A 14995-nucleotide genomic window follows, 5' to 3' on the forward strand; every position below is an offset into this window, starting at 1 on the left:
TGTACAAGATAGAATAAAGCTCAATTCAAGGAGTTGCACTATATTTATCTTTGCTGTTCGTGGACAATTTTCATCAGCAAGAGCACACAAACCATTGTTGACTCTGCCGCTGCAAAGAGAAACAAAACGATTCTATAACTACATATGAAAAACCACTCACTGACTCAGCAAGCCTCGGTTTTTCGAGAAGGCTCTTTGAAGCAATCAACATTGCAGAGGCCCATTGATCTAATCATCTCGCCAAGCCTGCCAAAGATTCCCAAAGGTCAATGCGAAAAAATGTGAATCATACAAAATTTGATTTGACCTCAGAAAATGATTGTTACATAGTCTATGCTGATCGAGTACTCTGCAAGATGGTGCAAGAGAGGAGGCTGAGGGAGGACCAACCTGTCAATGCTTTTCCTTGGTTTGTCTGTCTGTTCATTTTCATCTCTTGTCCTGTCAAATGTATCGACACTTCTCCTTGATCTCTCCTTATGTGTGATGGACCTTGCCTTTTCCCTGACGTCTGTACTTCGACGGTGTTTATCTACACGTTCAGTGCTCAGCCTAGGAGGCTGCTCATGCCTTGAGCTCTTCCTCGATGGCTCTAACCTCTGCGAGGTCATCAAATGCGGCTCAGAAAGAGCGACGCTATCTGAAGGTTTTTCATTTCCAGCTAGCAACTTCTCACTCTCAGGTGCTGCTTCTTTTCCAGCAGGCAACTTCTCTACAGCCGACAGAAACTTCTTCAGATGCCTTATGTACACTGGGAAGGTCTCCAAGTTACAGTGGTCGCCTCCCTCGATCCACAGAGGCTCATACTTCTGTTGGCTCAGCTCCCATATCCGCTTTCCATGGGAAAAATCAACAACATCGTCACTTGTACCCTGAGAAGAAAGGGAAACAGGCCACCATGTTTATCTGAAGCTATGCACGGATTACACAAGGAGCATATCAGATATCACTACAACGTGTGGATGTATTTAATTCCAAACTTACATGAATCACCAGAACAGGGCATTTAACAAGGGGAATTTTCTCGATGTTCTGTAACAAAGCAAATGTCTGTTAGTGTAGACAAAGCATGTGAGGTCTTTCAGTATTTCTCTTGATAGTTCAGCTAGTGAAGCAAACCTTATATATGTCAAACCAGTACGTTTTCTTCACAGAATACATGACACGCAGGCCAGAAAGTATGGGACTATGCAGAACAACTGCTCTTATGTGATGCAAGTGAGCAGCTAAATCAACAGTGGGGCCACTACCGACAGATTGACCATAAAGAACAATGTCTTCTTCCCTAGTCCCATAAACCTCCACAAGGCATTTATATGCAGACTCTATGTCAGCAAATGTATTAGCTTCACTTGCCTGAAAATGGAAGGCGCAGAGAGATTGTCTCAACAGAGTTTATTTTTCTAACCATGAGATAAACACATGGGATGGAACAATCTTCCATAAAAACAAATGGAATTAGCCAAATGCAAAAAAGGATCCCTTAACAGAAGCACTCACGTGGGAATCAGATTTGTGGCCTCTCCCATGACAAGAATATTAAGCTATTAAATGATTTCCACCTGCCTAAAACCTTTTTTAACTACTCTAATATAAGCAGGTATTGCTCCTCTAGCGACATGATAGAGCATTAGTTTCAAGAAAGAGCAGAAAGTATTATTAACCTTGCCTGATGACCGTCCATAACCAGAATAATCATACCTGCGAAAATTGAGCAAATTATTATCAAGGCACCAAAATGGGGTGTTGATACATCAATGATCAATGTTACCACTAAAAGTTGTAAATGGAGAATAATACAAGGCTTGCTAAGGCATCACGGAGAACGTAGGCTTGTAGCATTGGAGCATTATTTAAGTAGCTTACCTAGAATGACTAAATCTTCACAGAGGTGAAGTTGTATATGCCATGCAACGATAAAGCCATTTACTCAATGGGCACCCAATTCACTAGCCAACAGGTCAGGCTAACATAAAAGGCAGAGTAACAGTCTTTGAACATCTGTTCCAATTTTACGCAGTCAGCTTTAGTCTGTTATAAGCTGCAAACCTCTGACCGATGAAAATTTACTGCAAAACGGTCGGTTTTTGTACTAATTAATCCAACCAAAATCTTGAATGCATCATGCAGACTGCACATCACCTCTATTGGACTATTTATCCTACATTAGGCATTCATCCATTATCATAAATTAAGAGGATATGCAACTTAGATAGGTGAAATACTTGTCTTAAGGGTGAAATCAGGAAAACTGCAACTGAAGGCATTTTAAGTCAGTATCACGTATAATTTCAGCTCAGATGGCATCAGAATAAACACTGTGGGTGGGAAGATTGTCCGAACCAATTTCAATTTGGTGAAGAGCAAGAGTGCACATTTGCTAGAAACCGAAATTGTTGGCTTTCCATCAATTTTGGTATTTTGATGTAATTGTGTGCCCTAATTTGGGAGTAACAATAACTGGACCTTATATGTTGGCTCAGCATTTTGCTTTTAATTGTAGTTACACTAGAAGATAACTGTGCATTGCAGTGGGATTTTAGCACAAAATGAAAAGGCAGAGGTTTTACTAATTCCTTGAATGAGACAGCCGCGTAGGGGCACACGGAGAAATAAGCAATAAATGGCTAACTGGGGCCCGCGCTTTGCCCCAGTTCTTTTGGATATTGACAACGAAAACCCTATTCCTACGTGCAAGTTACTAAAAGAACTCTATGTACTAGTTCATTTGGATCATAACCACCCCCATAATTTTAGCTAACCGTTTCCAGATTTCACTAGTACGTAAACTTTTTGTGAAACCCGTATGTATGAATAGCATTGCTCTATTGACAATATGCTTATACTAGCAACACTAATAAATGTATAATTAGTCTTTACGGTCTGTTATGGCGCCGTAAACAAAATATGTCTTTTCAGATATTAAGTTTTGTTCCTACATAATAATGGTATAATACACGCCCCTTCATAAAACTAAATAAATTAAGATTGAGATGTCTTTTCATGATAAAACACAAACCCAATATTATAACTCCATCGATTTTGTGTATAATCAAAGCCCATCTTGAGTTTCTAATGTCTAAGGATTGCGCGGCTGCGAGGCGGGTGGCGGCGCGTCCGTCTTGGATCTAGCGCTGGGATCCAGGTGGGCGGTGCGGGTGGGGCAGCGGCATGGCGTGGTTGTTGCTCCGGCCGTGGGCGGCGGCACGCGGAGGTCCGGCACATGGTGGTGGCCTCCCAGGGGCGCGGCGGCTACACAGTGGCTTGGCGGATCTGCCCGCGGCGACGGACGGCTTTTCTCCGGCGTCGGCTCGTTTGCGGTCAGACCGCTTCGACCTTCGCTCCATCTCCTCGTCGTCCGAGCAATACTTCAGTCCAAGGGCTGGCCCTCTCCCAGCTGCGGCCCATCGCCCGTCTCGCGCCCGGCAGCAGGACCGAGCCTGTCTCGTGCCCGGCGGCAGGATCGAGCTCGTCTCACGCTCGGGGCTGCATGACGGGGCAATGGAGGCCAGCTTTGGCCGGCCTATTGGGTCTCGGCGCTGGGGGCCATCCAGGGGTGCGAAAGGCAGGGCCTTTCCGCTCGTCTCTTCGGTTGGGGTAGCGACGGGTCTCGGGTCAGGTGGTGCCTAGGTCTTGGATGCCGGGGCGGCGGCCCTGGTGGTGGTAGCGCGGTGCTTTTGGGCAGGGCCCGCGACTTGGTGCTGCCCGGTGGCCATGGCCGTGCGGGCGGCGTGGCAACCGGTGTGTGGCGTTCGGTGGCGGTGAGTGTTGGCCGGGGTGAAAACCTGTTCTTTCTTCGGACAGACCAGCGGCGGCGAAGCTCGTTCCCTTCTTGAAGGCGTCGTCGCGGCTCTCATCGCCCATCGTGTTGCTCCAGGGGAAACTCTGATCCTCGGATAGGGCGGTGGCGGCGCTCCGGTGTCGTATCCTTCCTGAAGGCGCCGCCTTGGAGCCCATGGATCGTCGTATGCGGCTTCATCTCTTCGTAGATAGGGGTGGTGTTGCTACGCTCAGCGCCTGTGTATCATGCCTTGGGTGTGTGCGTTTTTTGTGGTGGCGTGCGTTTGTATCGGGATGTTGGTGATCATTGCTTTATATATAAAGTGGGGCGGAAGCCTTTTTCGGTAAATATCTTGACTTAGCTTGATCTAGTAATACGAACCCAAAATATTATAGTTCCATCAATTTGTGTGATTATTAACTTGTAGATTAGTAATGCATGCCTTCATACCCTGTATTGTGAGAGTATCCAATGCACCCGAGCCTGTGGTGCTCCAGGTCCCGGTCTCAGTCCACTCATCCAGAAGTCGTAAAACATTCTGTGGAAAAAGAAACAGCGTGTGGGCACAATATACACTGACCATGCTATAGAGTTTCAATTCAAAACTTAAAACACAACTCAAGAACTCTAAAAAGACGAATCTCTTAGTGAATAGTTGCTACTCTAAACTGTGGTGTGAATTGGCCCATTATCTCAATTGATAGTGTATTTGTCATCTTTGTTTTTTTCTTTTCGGATGATCTTTGTTTCACAAGTTATGTTTCAAATTTGGATTTAGTAGAATGTTACGTTGTCACTGTGTTTATTGCACTCTATTTTTTTGTTGAGCTCTTTGAAGTTCTAAAGATGGTTGCACCAGAAGCTCTGGTGCACTGAATACGTTCTCACCATAGTATTAGCCCACGGTTTTTTAGATGACCCATGTTGTTTTAATTTGTCATCAGGTGCAGGCTGCTCATGGTGAAGACTAATAGCCTTAAACTGAGTTTGTTACGCGTGTTGAACCCGCCGACACTCCTGCCATGTCCCAATCCAACACAAGAACAGAGTTATACCATGTATCTTTCGGAAAAGATAAACTGAATGAGTTAAAAAAGGAAGTGTTACGAAGCTTCAGGCCAAAGGGTGTCAGGTGCAGAGTGTAGTTCAGTTATCTATTCTGAAGATTCAGTTATCATGCGGCTGGGACGCTTCAGAGTTAGGAAGATCGGACGGCTCGCATCGCTCGCCTGTCACTGTACCGTTCCACCCGGTTGCTTGTTACTGTTTCCCGTTTAGCCAGTGTCATGGCTATATAAGAGCCTGCGCAGAGCGCGTGTAAGCATGGAATCATTATGAGACTTATCTCTAAACAATGTATACCTAAACATTCCTCCGAGAGGTATATTCTATAGCATATTCAATACCTCGGTTCCAGATCGAAACCCTAGCGCGTGTTCATCCCCAAAATTCCCCAGATCCACTCGTCTGGTCGTGACAATTGCTATCATGAGCCATACGTTCTCTCGGCGGCGCGATCGCAAGGCGCAGTGCTGAAATGTTTTCCCTCCCTTTCCCACCCTGATTCAGAGGCGTTGGTGGCATTCGGCGGCGGTGAAGGCGGCGGAGCAAATTCGTCGGCAGCTCGGACGGCAGTACTGGTTGCTAGAACACACTGTTCTGGTGGTGAAATTCCAGGTACGTGCCCGGGTGGTGCTGATTTGGAGGCGGATTTCTGTGGCGGCAGCAGGATCTAGTAAGTGGTTCTGGTTGCTGCCTTGTTGCGGTAGTAAAATTCCTCTCCACTGAATTAGATCATGGGGCGATCGAAGCAGAGTATCGACGACGCAGAGCTCGCTGAATTGCTTCATCTCAAAGAAGATGTGCTGGCAAATCGTGAGGAGACCACAGGTTAGCGTGATGAAGTTGATTTGCTGAGGAAGGAAGTTCAGATCTCAAACTCCAAGCATGAGGAAATGAATAGTCTTGTCCACAGTGCAGACAGCAGTATTTTCTCTCAGTGAGCAACTATCTACCATTACAGATGTGCTCAAGACACTTGGCACTCAAGGGGTTTCAGGCTCAGCTCAGCAAATTCCAAGACCCACGGATCAACCAGTTACCAGAGTGGAACAACCTGTTGCAAACCAACAATTGTCAGAACTAAAGGAGGCAACAGATCCAGCTACAAAACCACTAACTGAAGAATTGAGGAAGCGTCTTTTGTTGGAACAAGAGAAAACTAGACAGTTTACTCTCCTCAATGCTGCAAGACTGCCACCTATTCAGGTGGGACAGAAATCAGGCCCTCCTGGTTTTAACAGGGCTAATCCCCAGGAGATTCAGTCTGAAGCTGCAAGTCCTACTGCTCACCAGAAGTGAATGTGATTTGGGATGAGTACTACAAGAATTATGAAAAGGAAATGAGAACACAATTTCTCAAAAACATAACCAAGGGCCCTAGAATGGAATTTCCTAGATTTGATGGGGACAACCCTGGTGGATGGATCAGACAGTGTGAGAAGTATTTTCAAATGTCTGGTGCACCTAGTGTTTATAAAATGTCACTTGCACAACTTTATTTCGTTGACAGAGCTGATGTATGGTTGAGGAGATCAGGTCTACTGAAGAAACACCCTACTTGGTCACAATTCTGTGATGAAGTGCTCAAGAGGTTCTCTCCTACAAGCTCCTATGATCTACTCCCTTCGTTCCAAATTACTCGTCGTGGTTTTAGTTCAAATTTAAACTAAAACCACGACGAGTAATTTGGAACGGAGGGAGTAGCTGATAGATTTAATGCTTTCAAGCAAGGAAATATGTCTATATCTGAATATACAGACCAGTTTGAGTCCTTGATGGCAGAAATGCAAGAAGAAAATCCTTCATTATCTGAACAGTGGTTTATAAAATGCTATGTCAATGGCATGAGATCTCACATCAAATTTCAGCTCAGACCTTTAAGACCTCCCATATTAACTGAAGCATATTGGCTAGCTGTAGATATGGAGCAGTCTCTTCCTCCAAAGAAATCAAACTTCCAAAGTAGTTATAAGAAGAATAACTACAACTCTTTCAAAACTCCAGGGTTTGAAACAATGTTGCCTGAACAAAAACTGCCTGCAACAGCACAGAAGGCAAGAGAGCCTCGAAAGTGTTGGAAATGTGGTGATAACTGGTTTCATGGGCACAACTGCAAACAAGCCCCTGTTATAAACATGTTAACAGGGGAAGAACAAACAGATCAAGGTGAAGAACAGAACTCTGGGTCAGAAGAGGAACAAGAGAATGCACCTGCTGCACAAGACAAATGCATGAGAATATCTGCTCAAGCAATGGACCCTGATAGTGTTAATACTATTTCTATCCTGATTCAAGTTGGAGGAAAACAGGCTGTTGCTCTTGTGGATTCTGGAAGTAATTCTACTTTCATGAACCTCCAATTTGCTCCCAAAACTTCTTGCACCATTTTGAAGGACAAAAGCAGATCAGTAGCAGTAGCTGGTGGGGGCAAGTTATGGTCTGGAGCTTATATCCCAAACACATATTTTACTGCAGCAAAACAGAAATTTCTTCAAACTTTCAGAATCCTGGAAATTCCTGGTCATGATGTAGTTTTGGGATGTGATTGGTTAGCTAAACATAGCCCTCCATCTTTTGATCACATACAAAGATCAATCACTGTTTATAAGGACAGACAACTACCTGTCACTATTCCTGCCTGTGACACTCTTGCCAATGCTATTGAGGTGGATGAGAAGGAAATGAACAAACTCATTCTTAAGGGGGCACCTGGTTTTGCATTGTACCTGATAAACAATACAAGGGACAAGCCTAAGAAAAATACAGATATTGCTGTTGCTGAACCTACAGAAGACAGTACTGCTGCACCTACAATAATCAGCACTGAAGCAGTACCAACACCAGGGCCGTACCCCAGCAATTCGGGGCCCGGAGCGAAGTCACAATTTAGGACCCATGTATAAGAATATCAATTAGGCCATTAAAAATATTTTTTAGTACGAATTTCTCAAAGAACTAAATCATACCAAAAGAAAATTCTCAGAACTTTGAGCTACAAGTCTATCGCATTTATTCTCAACATAAATGTTGTCAACATTACCATCAACATTAGCATCTACTATATGAGATGTTGGCAGCCTTTTTTTTCCTCTTTGCAGTTTGATGTTTCAGTCTTTAATCCCCTGATTTCCTTAGGCTATAATCGCCTGATGAGTACTGATATATTTAGTACTTATACAAAATTGGGGGCCCTGTGCAGCGGCTCCGCTTGCACATGTCCATGTACGGGCCTGACCAACACACTTTGAGCATGGACTTTATTTAAGGATTGCCAAAGTCACAAGGGAAGGAAGTAATCTTTGTTGTTGTGGACAGATTAACAAAGTTTGCACATTTCCTTCCTCTATCACACCCTTTCACTGTCAAGACAGTGGCTCGGGTATTCATTGATAACATCATTAAACTGCATGGTCCTCCTATTGCCATAGTATCTGATAGAGACAGAATCTTTACTAGTCAGCTCTGGAAAGACATTTTCTCTGCACTGAAAATTGAACTCAGATATAGTTCTGCTTATCACCCTCAATCAGATGGCCAGACCGAGAGGGTCAACCAATGCATTGAAAACTACTTAAGATGTTTAACATCATCTCATCCAACTCAGTGGGTGAAACACCTACCAATGGCAGAATACTGGTACAACAGTTGCTTTCATTCTTCTCTGCGAAAGACACCATTTGAAGCTCTTTATGGTTATCCACCTCCACAAATCAGTGAATATGTCATACATGATAATGAGGCCAAGGAACTGTTAACTGACAGACAACAACTGTTGTCTAATCTGAGAAGCAACTTGCAGAAAGCACAAGAGCGGATGAAAAAGTTTGCTGACAGAAAACGTACTGAACGAGTTTTTCAGGAGGGTGACATGGTCTATCTAAAGATGCAACCGTATCGTTTAAATGCTTTTGGAGTTAAATCTCACATTAAACTCCAAAGCAAGTTCTATGGCCCTTTTCGAGTGCTCCACAAAGTGGGAAATGTTGCTTATCACCTTCTGCTTCCAGCTGGGACCAAGATCCATCCAGTTTTTCATGTCAGACAGCTCAAGGGTCATATTGATCCCAATGTAGTTCCTTGTGCAGATTTACCGTTGGTGACCGATGAGGGTAGCATCAAACAAGAACCGGTGCTGGTGTTACAGACACGCCAGATTCCAAGAAACAACCTACCTGTGGTTCAATGGCTGGTACAACGGGAAAATCTTCCTCCGGACGACTCCACTTGGGAAGATGCGGATTTTATTAAGCACGCATTCCCTGCATTTTTCAAACAAACAGTCGAAGGCTGGCATCATGGGCGTTGAGTACTCCTTGAGGACAGGTTCGTTTCTTCGGAGGGGCATTGTCAGGTGCAGAGTGTAGTTCAGTTATCAAGATTCAGTTATCATGCAGCTGGGACGCTTCAGAGTTAGGAAGATCGGACGGCTCGCATCGCTCACCTGTCACTGTACCGTTTCACCCGGTTGCTTGTTACTGCTTCCCGTTTAGCTAGTGTCATGGCTATATAAGAGCCTGCGCAGAGCGCGTGTAAGCATGGAATCATTCTGAGACTTATCTCTAAACAATGTATACCTAAACATTCCTCTGAGAGGTATATTCTATAGCATATTCGATATCCTCAGTTCCAGATCGAAACCCTAGCGCGTGTTCATCCCCAAAATTCCCCAGATCCACTCATCCGGTCGTAACAAAGGGTCTTGATGTTCTTGTCGAGCCTTACTGATCATGGTCCTTATAGCCCCGTTGCAACTCACGGACAAGTACCTAGGTTTCTGTAAATAAAATGAATTCTGCGATAGAAATGTAATTTAATATATGTAGGTCATGGCCATTATAGCCACCGGCCACAACACAATTATTTCGTCAACCAAATATAATACCGAGTACTTTCTATAAACGAAAAAAAAATCAGAAACAACAACTACTCCCTCCGTCCCACAATATAAGATCGTTTTTCAAGCTAAAATAGGGAGACATCTTTTATTGTGGGACGGAAGGAGTAGTTTTTTTTTTCTGATAAATTCCCAAGGCACTACTTTTAGCGTGCACGACCACTCATGCATCAAGTCAGAATATAACCATTTGCTCCTAAGATGACCCAATCACTGAAGATTCTTGCTCCCTCAACTAATGCAAATCAAGATGAGATAAATGGGCCAAGTGAAGACACGAACACTTACCCCATGATGTTGACGTGGAGGCGAGCGCTGAACTCTATGAAGAGCTCATACATCTTGCCGAGGTCGGCGGCATTGCCGTGCGAGTACAGCACGGTGAGACTCGCCTTGGGACACCCTACATACATAGCAATGATCTCCGTGCCCCGCCGCGTCCGGAGGCGACGTGCCTCCACCCCCTCCCTCCACAGAACCCCCGTCATCAACACCCTTCTAGAAAGTGCTGCAGCGTCACTCCCCGCCGGAGCCACGCCCGGCGGAGGCGGCTCCTCGTCCACCACGCCGTAAGACGGTGGGTCGGGCGGGAAGAAGGCGAACTTAGCGGCCACCGAGGACGTCACACCACCCATACTCGCTGACCTCAGACCTGCGGCGGCAGCGGCATTAGGGTTGAACCCCGGTCTGGGAAGGTGGAGGCGCCAGAGCAGGCGCGTGGCCGTGAAAGTCGACTTATTTCAGGGGCTTTAAAGAAAAAGGTTCGGTGCCGGGGCTTCACTGCCTAGGGGCTGTATGGAAGCACTGATTTTACCCAGGGAGTGGGTTGTAACTCATGGAAAGCATAACAGGTTTATCGGGGGAGAGGGGTGGTGAAACAGAACCGCTAGCGAAGAATTAGGGGGAGAAATTGCCGGGAGAATTAATGCAAGGGCGAAGCTAGGCGGCTGACTAGGGTTGTAAACGAGTCGAGTTCGAGTGAGTTGGAGTTTGCTCAGCTCAACTCAATTCGTATTAAAATTTAAGCGAGCTCAAACTGAGTGAAGCTCAAGATTGAGCGGTAGAAAATGACTTGTGCTCAACTTGTAACGATCTTTAGTCGACCTCGAGTTAGTTCCGAGCTACAGTGTCGTGGGAATGAGTCTGACAGTAAGAGTAGGGGGTACGTAGGAGGAGGCAGTGTCCTAACTACGGTGAGGTTGTACACACAAGTTTACGAGTTCAGGCCCCTCTCGGAGGAGGTAAAAGCCCTATGTCTCGGTGCCGCTAATGCTTGTCGACTGGATATGTGTTGAAGTTACAGGGGGTGCGAACCCTTGTGCTAGAGGAGGGGGTGGCTTATATAGAGTGCGTCAGGCCCCTCGTAGCCCTCAGTTACACAGGGTTCAATGTGAGTTAAGACTGGGACGTTACTGGTAACGCCTGCTATTAATGATCTTCATGACGACGGAGTGAATGCCTGACCGTTGCCATCCTGGGGTGACTCTAGCCCTTCTGCACTCTGAGTGATTCGTTGTATAGTCAAGTGTTGTTACCATGGTCGAGTGGAATCTTCCATCGAGTGGATTATACTTCAGGGTGATTTCAGTCGGTATATTCTGTTGAACTTTGTATGTCTCCGACTTTAGGGCAGTGTCCTTGGGTAGGGTGTCTAGGTCAGGCCTAAGACCCTACCCTAGATACATGTCATCGTCATTAGCCCCCAAATGGATTGAGGTCCGAGTGAAGAAGGGTTGAAGTTGGTTCCGACATGATTCAATGCTTCAAAGGCGTTTCTTCAAGGTCCTGAAAGCATACTGGTACTTTAACCCTGCATCAGTCGCCTTGATCGATTCTGGTCTTTGGGATCACCGAGTGGATTACGTTGCATATCTCCAAGTACATTGGAATGTGATATCTTTGGTGCGATTGACTGCTCTGTGGTTCCCGGATCTCGTGGGATTTGAAATTTGGAGAAGCGCGTGGGACGGGGCGTGGCGCAGTAAGCGGAGCAAATAGATAGGGACCCCTGTAAAAGTGCGGTTAGGCGTATGCCTAACAGGGACGTGTTGCGTGTGTATATAGCCATAGGCTAGAGTTACAAGATTCGGTAGTAAGGTCGTGGATTGATCCCCAAGTCATCTATACAGGGATAAGGATCGATCACAACAACCTAACTAACCGGGGTACAACACGCACACCATCTTTATCTCTAATGTATATACAGTTTATACATACACCGTATATACGTACAGATATTCTAACACTCCTCCTCAATCATAACTTTACTAAGTTGAGATTGCCTTTAAAGTCTTCCAACTTGCGCCATAATAAGGCTTTGGTAAAACCATCGGCAACTTGATCATTGGTGGGAATGAAACGAATGTCAAGTAATCTCTTGGCTACTCTTTCACGCACGAAATGATAGTCAACCTCAATGTGTTTTGTTCTTGCATGAAACACATGATTTGTAGAAAGATATGTGGCTCCAATATTGTCACACCATAATCGAGCAACTGGAGAAGAATTCATGCCAAGTTCATCAAGTAATGCTTGAACCCATATCAGTTCAGCTGTGGCATTAGCCAAGGCTTTATATTCAGCTTATGTGCTGGATCTTGAGACTGTAGCTTGCTTACGTGCACTCCAGGAGATTAGGTTGGGTCCAAAGAAAACAGCAAACCCACCAGTTGACCTCCTATCATCTGGACAACCTGCCCAATCTGCATCAGAAAAAGCGCTTACCAGTGTTGAGGTTGACTTTGTAAACTTCAGTCCAGTACTCATAGTACCTCTGAGATATCTAAGAATCCTCTTAACGGCAGTCCAGTGTTGAAGCGTAGGAGAGTGCAAGAACTGGCATACTTTATTCACAGGAAAAGATATGTCAGGTCTTGTCAGTGTCAAATATTGCAATGCACTGATACGTCTCCAACGTATCTATGATTTTTTATTGTTCCATGCTATTATATTATCCATCTAGGATGTTTTATATGCATTTATATGATATTTTATATGATTTTTGGACTAACCTATTAACCTAGAGCCCAGTGCCAGTTTCTGTTTTTTCCTTGTTTTTGAGTTTTACAGAAAAGGAACACCACACGGAGTCCAATTGATGTGCCAATTTTTGATGATTTTTTATGGACCAAAAGAAGCCCTGGAGTAAAATAGTTGGGCCAGAAGAGTCCCGAGCCGTCCACGAGGGTGGAGGGCGTGCCCCCTGCCTCGTGGACGACTCGGAGACCCCCCTGACGTGAGACCGAAGCCAAAGATTCCTATAAATACAGAAACCCTCGAAAAGAAACCTAGATCGGGAGTTCCGCCGCCGCAAGCCTCTGTAGCCACCAAAAACCAATCGGGACCTTGTTCCGGCACTTTGCCGGAGGGGGGATCCCTCACCGGTGGCCATCTTCATCATCCCGGTGCACTCCATGACGAGGAGGGAGTAGTTCACCCTCGGGGCTGAGGGTATGTACCAGTAGCTATGTGTTTGATCTCTCTCTCTCTCTCGTGTTCTTGATTCGGCACGATCTTGATGTATCGCGAGCTTTGCTATTATAGTTGGATCTTATGATGTTTCTCCCCCTCTACTCTCTTGTAATGGATTGAGTTTCCCCTTTGAAGTTATCTTATCGGATTGAGTCTTTAAGGATTTGAGAACACTTGATGTATGCCTTGCATGTGCTTATCTGTGGTGACAATGGGATATTCACGTGATCTACTTGATGTATGTTTTGGTGATCAACTTGCGGGTTCAGTGACCTTGTGAACTTATGCATAGGGGTTGGCACACGTTTTTGTCTTGACTCTCCGGTAGAAACTTTGGGGCACTCTTTGAAGTTCTTTATGTTGGTTGAATAGATGAATCTGAGATTGTGTGATGCATATCGTATAATCATACCCACGGATACTTGAGGTGACATTGGAGTATCTAGGTGACATTAGGGTTTTGGTTGATTTGTGTCTTAAGGTGTTATTCTAGTACGAACTCTAGGATAGATCGAACGGAAAGAATAGCTTCATATTATTTTACTACGAACTCTTGAATAGGTTGATCAGAAAGAATAACTTTGAGGTGGTTTCGTACCCTACAATAATCTCTTCGTTTGTTCTCCGCTATTAGTGACTTTGGAGTGACTCTTTGTTGCATGTTGAGGGATTGTTATATGATCTAATTATGTTATCATTGTTGAGAGAACTTGCACTAGTGAAAGTATGAACCCTAGGCCTTATTTCGAAGCATTGCAATACCGTTTGTGCTCACTTTTATCATTAGTTACCTTGTTGTTTTTATATTTTCAGATTACAAAAACCTATATCTACCATCCATATTGCACTTGTATCACCATCTCTTCGCCGAACTAGTGCACCTATACAATTTACCATTGTATTGGGTGTGTTGGGGACACAAGAGACTCTTTGTTATTTGGTTGCAGGGTTGTTTGAGAGAGACCATCTTCATCCTACGCCTCCCACAGATTGATAAACCTTAGGTCATCCACTTGAGGGAAATTTGCTACTGTCCTACAAACCTCTGCACTTGGAGGCCCAACAACGTCTACAGAAGAAGGTTGTGTAGTAGACATCATGCACCTACTACACTTCTATAATTCGTAGAATCTTCGGTTCCCAGTGGTTCACCATTTTCCTTTGAGAGTGTTTCCAAAGTTGAGAGAGGCATGTTTGCAACCTTATAGTCCATCATACCCTGCTCGCTTTAGTACTTCTGCTACATATTTTTCTTGACTCAATAGTATGCCATTATCAACCTTCTTCACCTCTATTCCCAAGAAATAATGCAAGTCACCAAGATCCTTCAAGGCAAAATCCTTCTTGAGATCTTCAACCAATGCCATAGATGCTTCCTGTGAAGAACTAGCCACAATGATATCATCAACATAAGCTAGCATGAAAATAGCGATTCTTCCCTTTTTATAGAAGAAAAGTGAAGTGTCAGCCTTTGAAGGTTTGAAACCAAGTCTTTGTCGTTTCTCACTCAACCTGGAGTACCATGCTCCAGGTGCCTGTTTCAATCCATACAAAGCCTTATCAAGCTTACACACATGATGATGTTTTCCTTTAACTTCATATCCAGGAGGTTGCCTCATGTATACTTCCTCCTCCAGAACGCCATGAAGAAACGTATTCTGCACGTCAAATTGACGAAGGCTCCAATTGTTTGACACTGCAATAAATAGCACAAGTCTGACAGTAGCTGCTTTCACAACTGGACTAAAGGTGTCCTCATAATCTATGCCCTATCTTTGTTTAAATCC

At 44.7% G+C, this 14995-nt stretch overlaps 1 protein-coding gene across 2 annotated transcripts; it reads right to left on the bottom strand.

Annotated features, from left to right (window-relative positions):
* Nucleotides 1–14: 14 nt before the first annotated feature.
* On the bottom strand, nucleotides 15–10571 carry LOC109759958 (uncharacterized). Of its 2 annotated transcripts, XM_020318784.4 has the most exons (6): nucleotides 10026–10560; nucleotides 1665–1701; nucleotides 1120–1356; nucleotides 985–1032; nucleotides 391–872; nucleotides 15–246 (listed from the first exon to the last, which is right to left on the bottom strand). In XM_020318784.4, the coding sequence occupies exons 1-6, from the start codon at nucleotides 10370–10372 to the stop codon at nucleotides 165–167; spliced, it is 1233 nt and encodes a 410-aa protein (XP_020174373.1). In that variant the 5' UTR covers nucleotides 10373–10560; the 3' UTR covers nucleotides 15–164. The 2 variants fall into 2 exon arrangements, with proteins under 2 accessions (XP_020174373.1, XP_073359295.1); XM_073503194.1 differs by lacking the exon at nucleotides 1120–1356 and having other exon boundaries at nucleotides 10026–10571.
* Nucleotides 10572–14995: the final 4424 nt, after the last annotated feature.

This window comes from Aegilops tauschii, chromosome 7 (assembly GCF_002575655.3).
Source record: "Aegilops tauschii subsp. strangulata cultivar AL8/78 chromosome 7, Aet v6.0, whole genome shotgun sequence".
NCBI lineage: Eukaryota > Viridiplantae > Streptophyta > Magnoliopsida > Poales > Poaceae > Aegilops > Aegilops tauschii.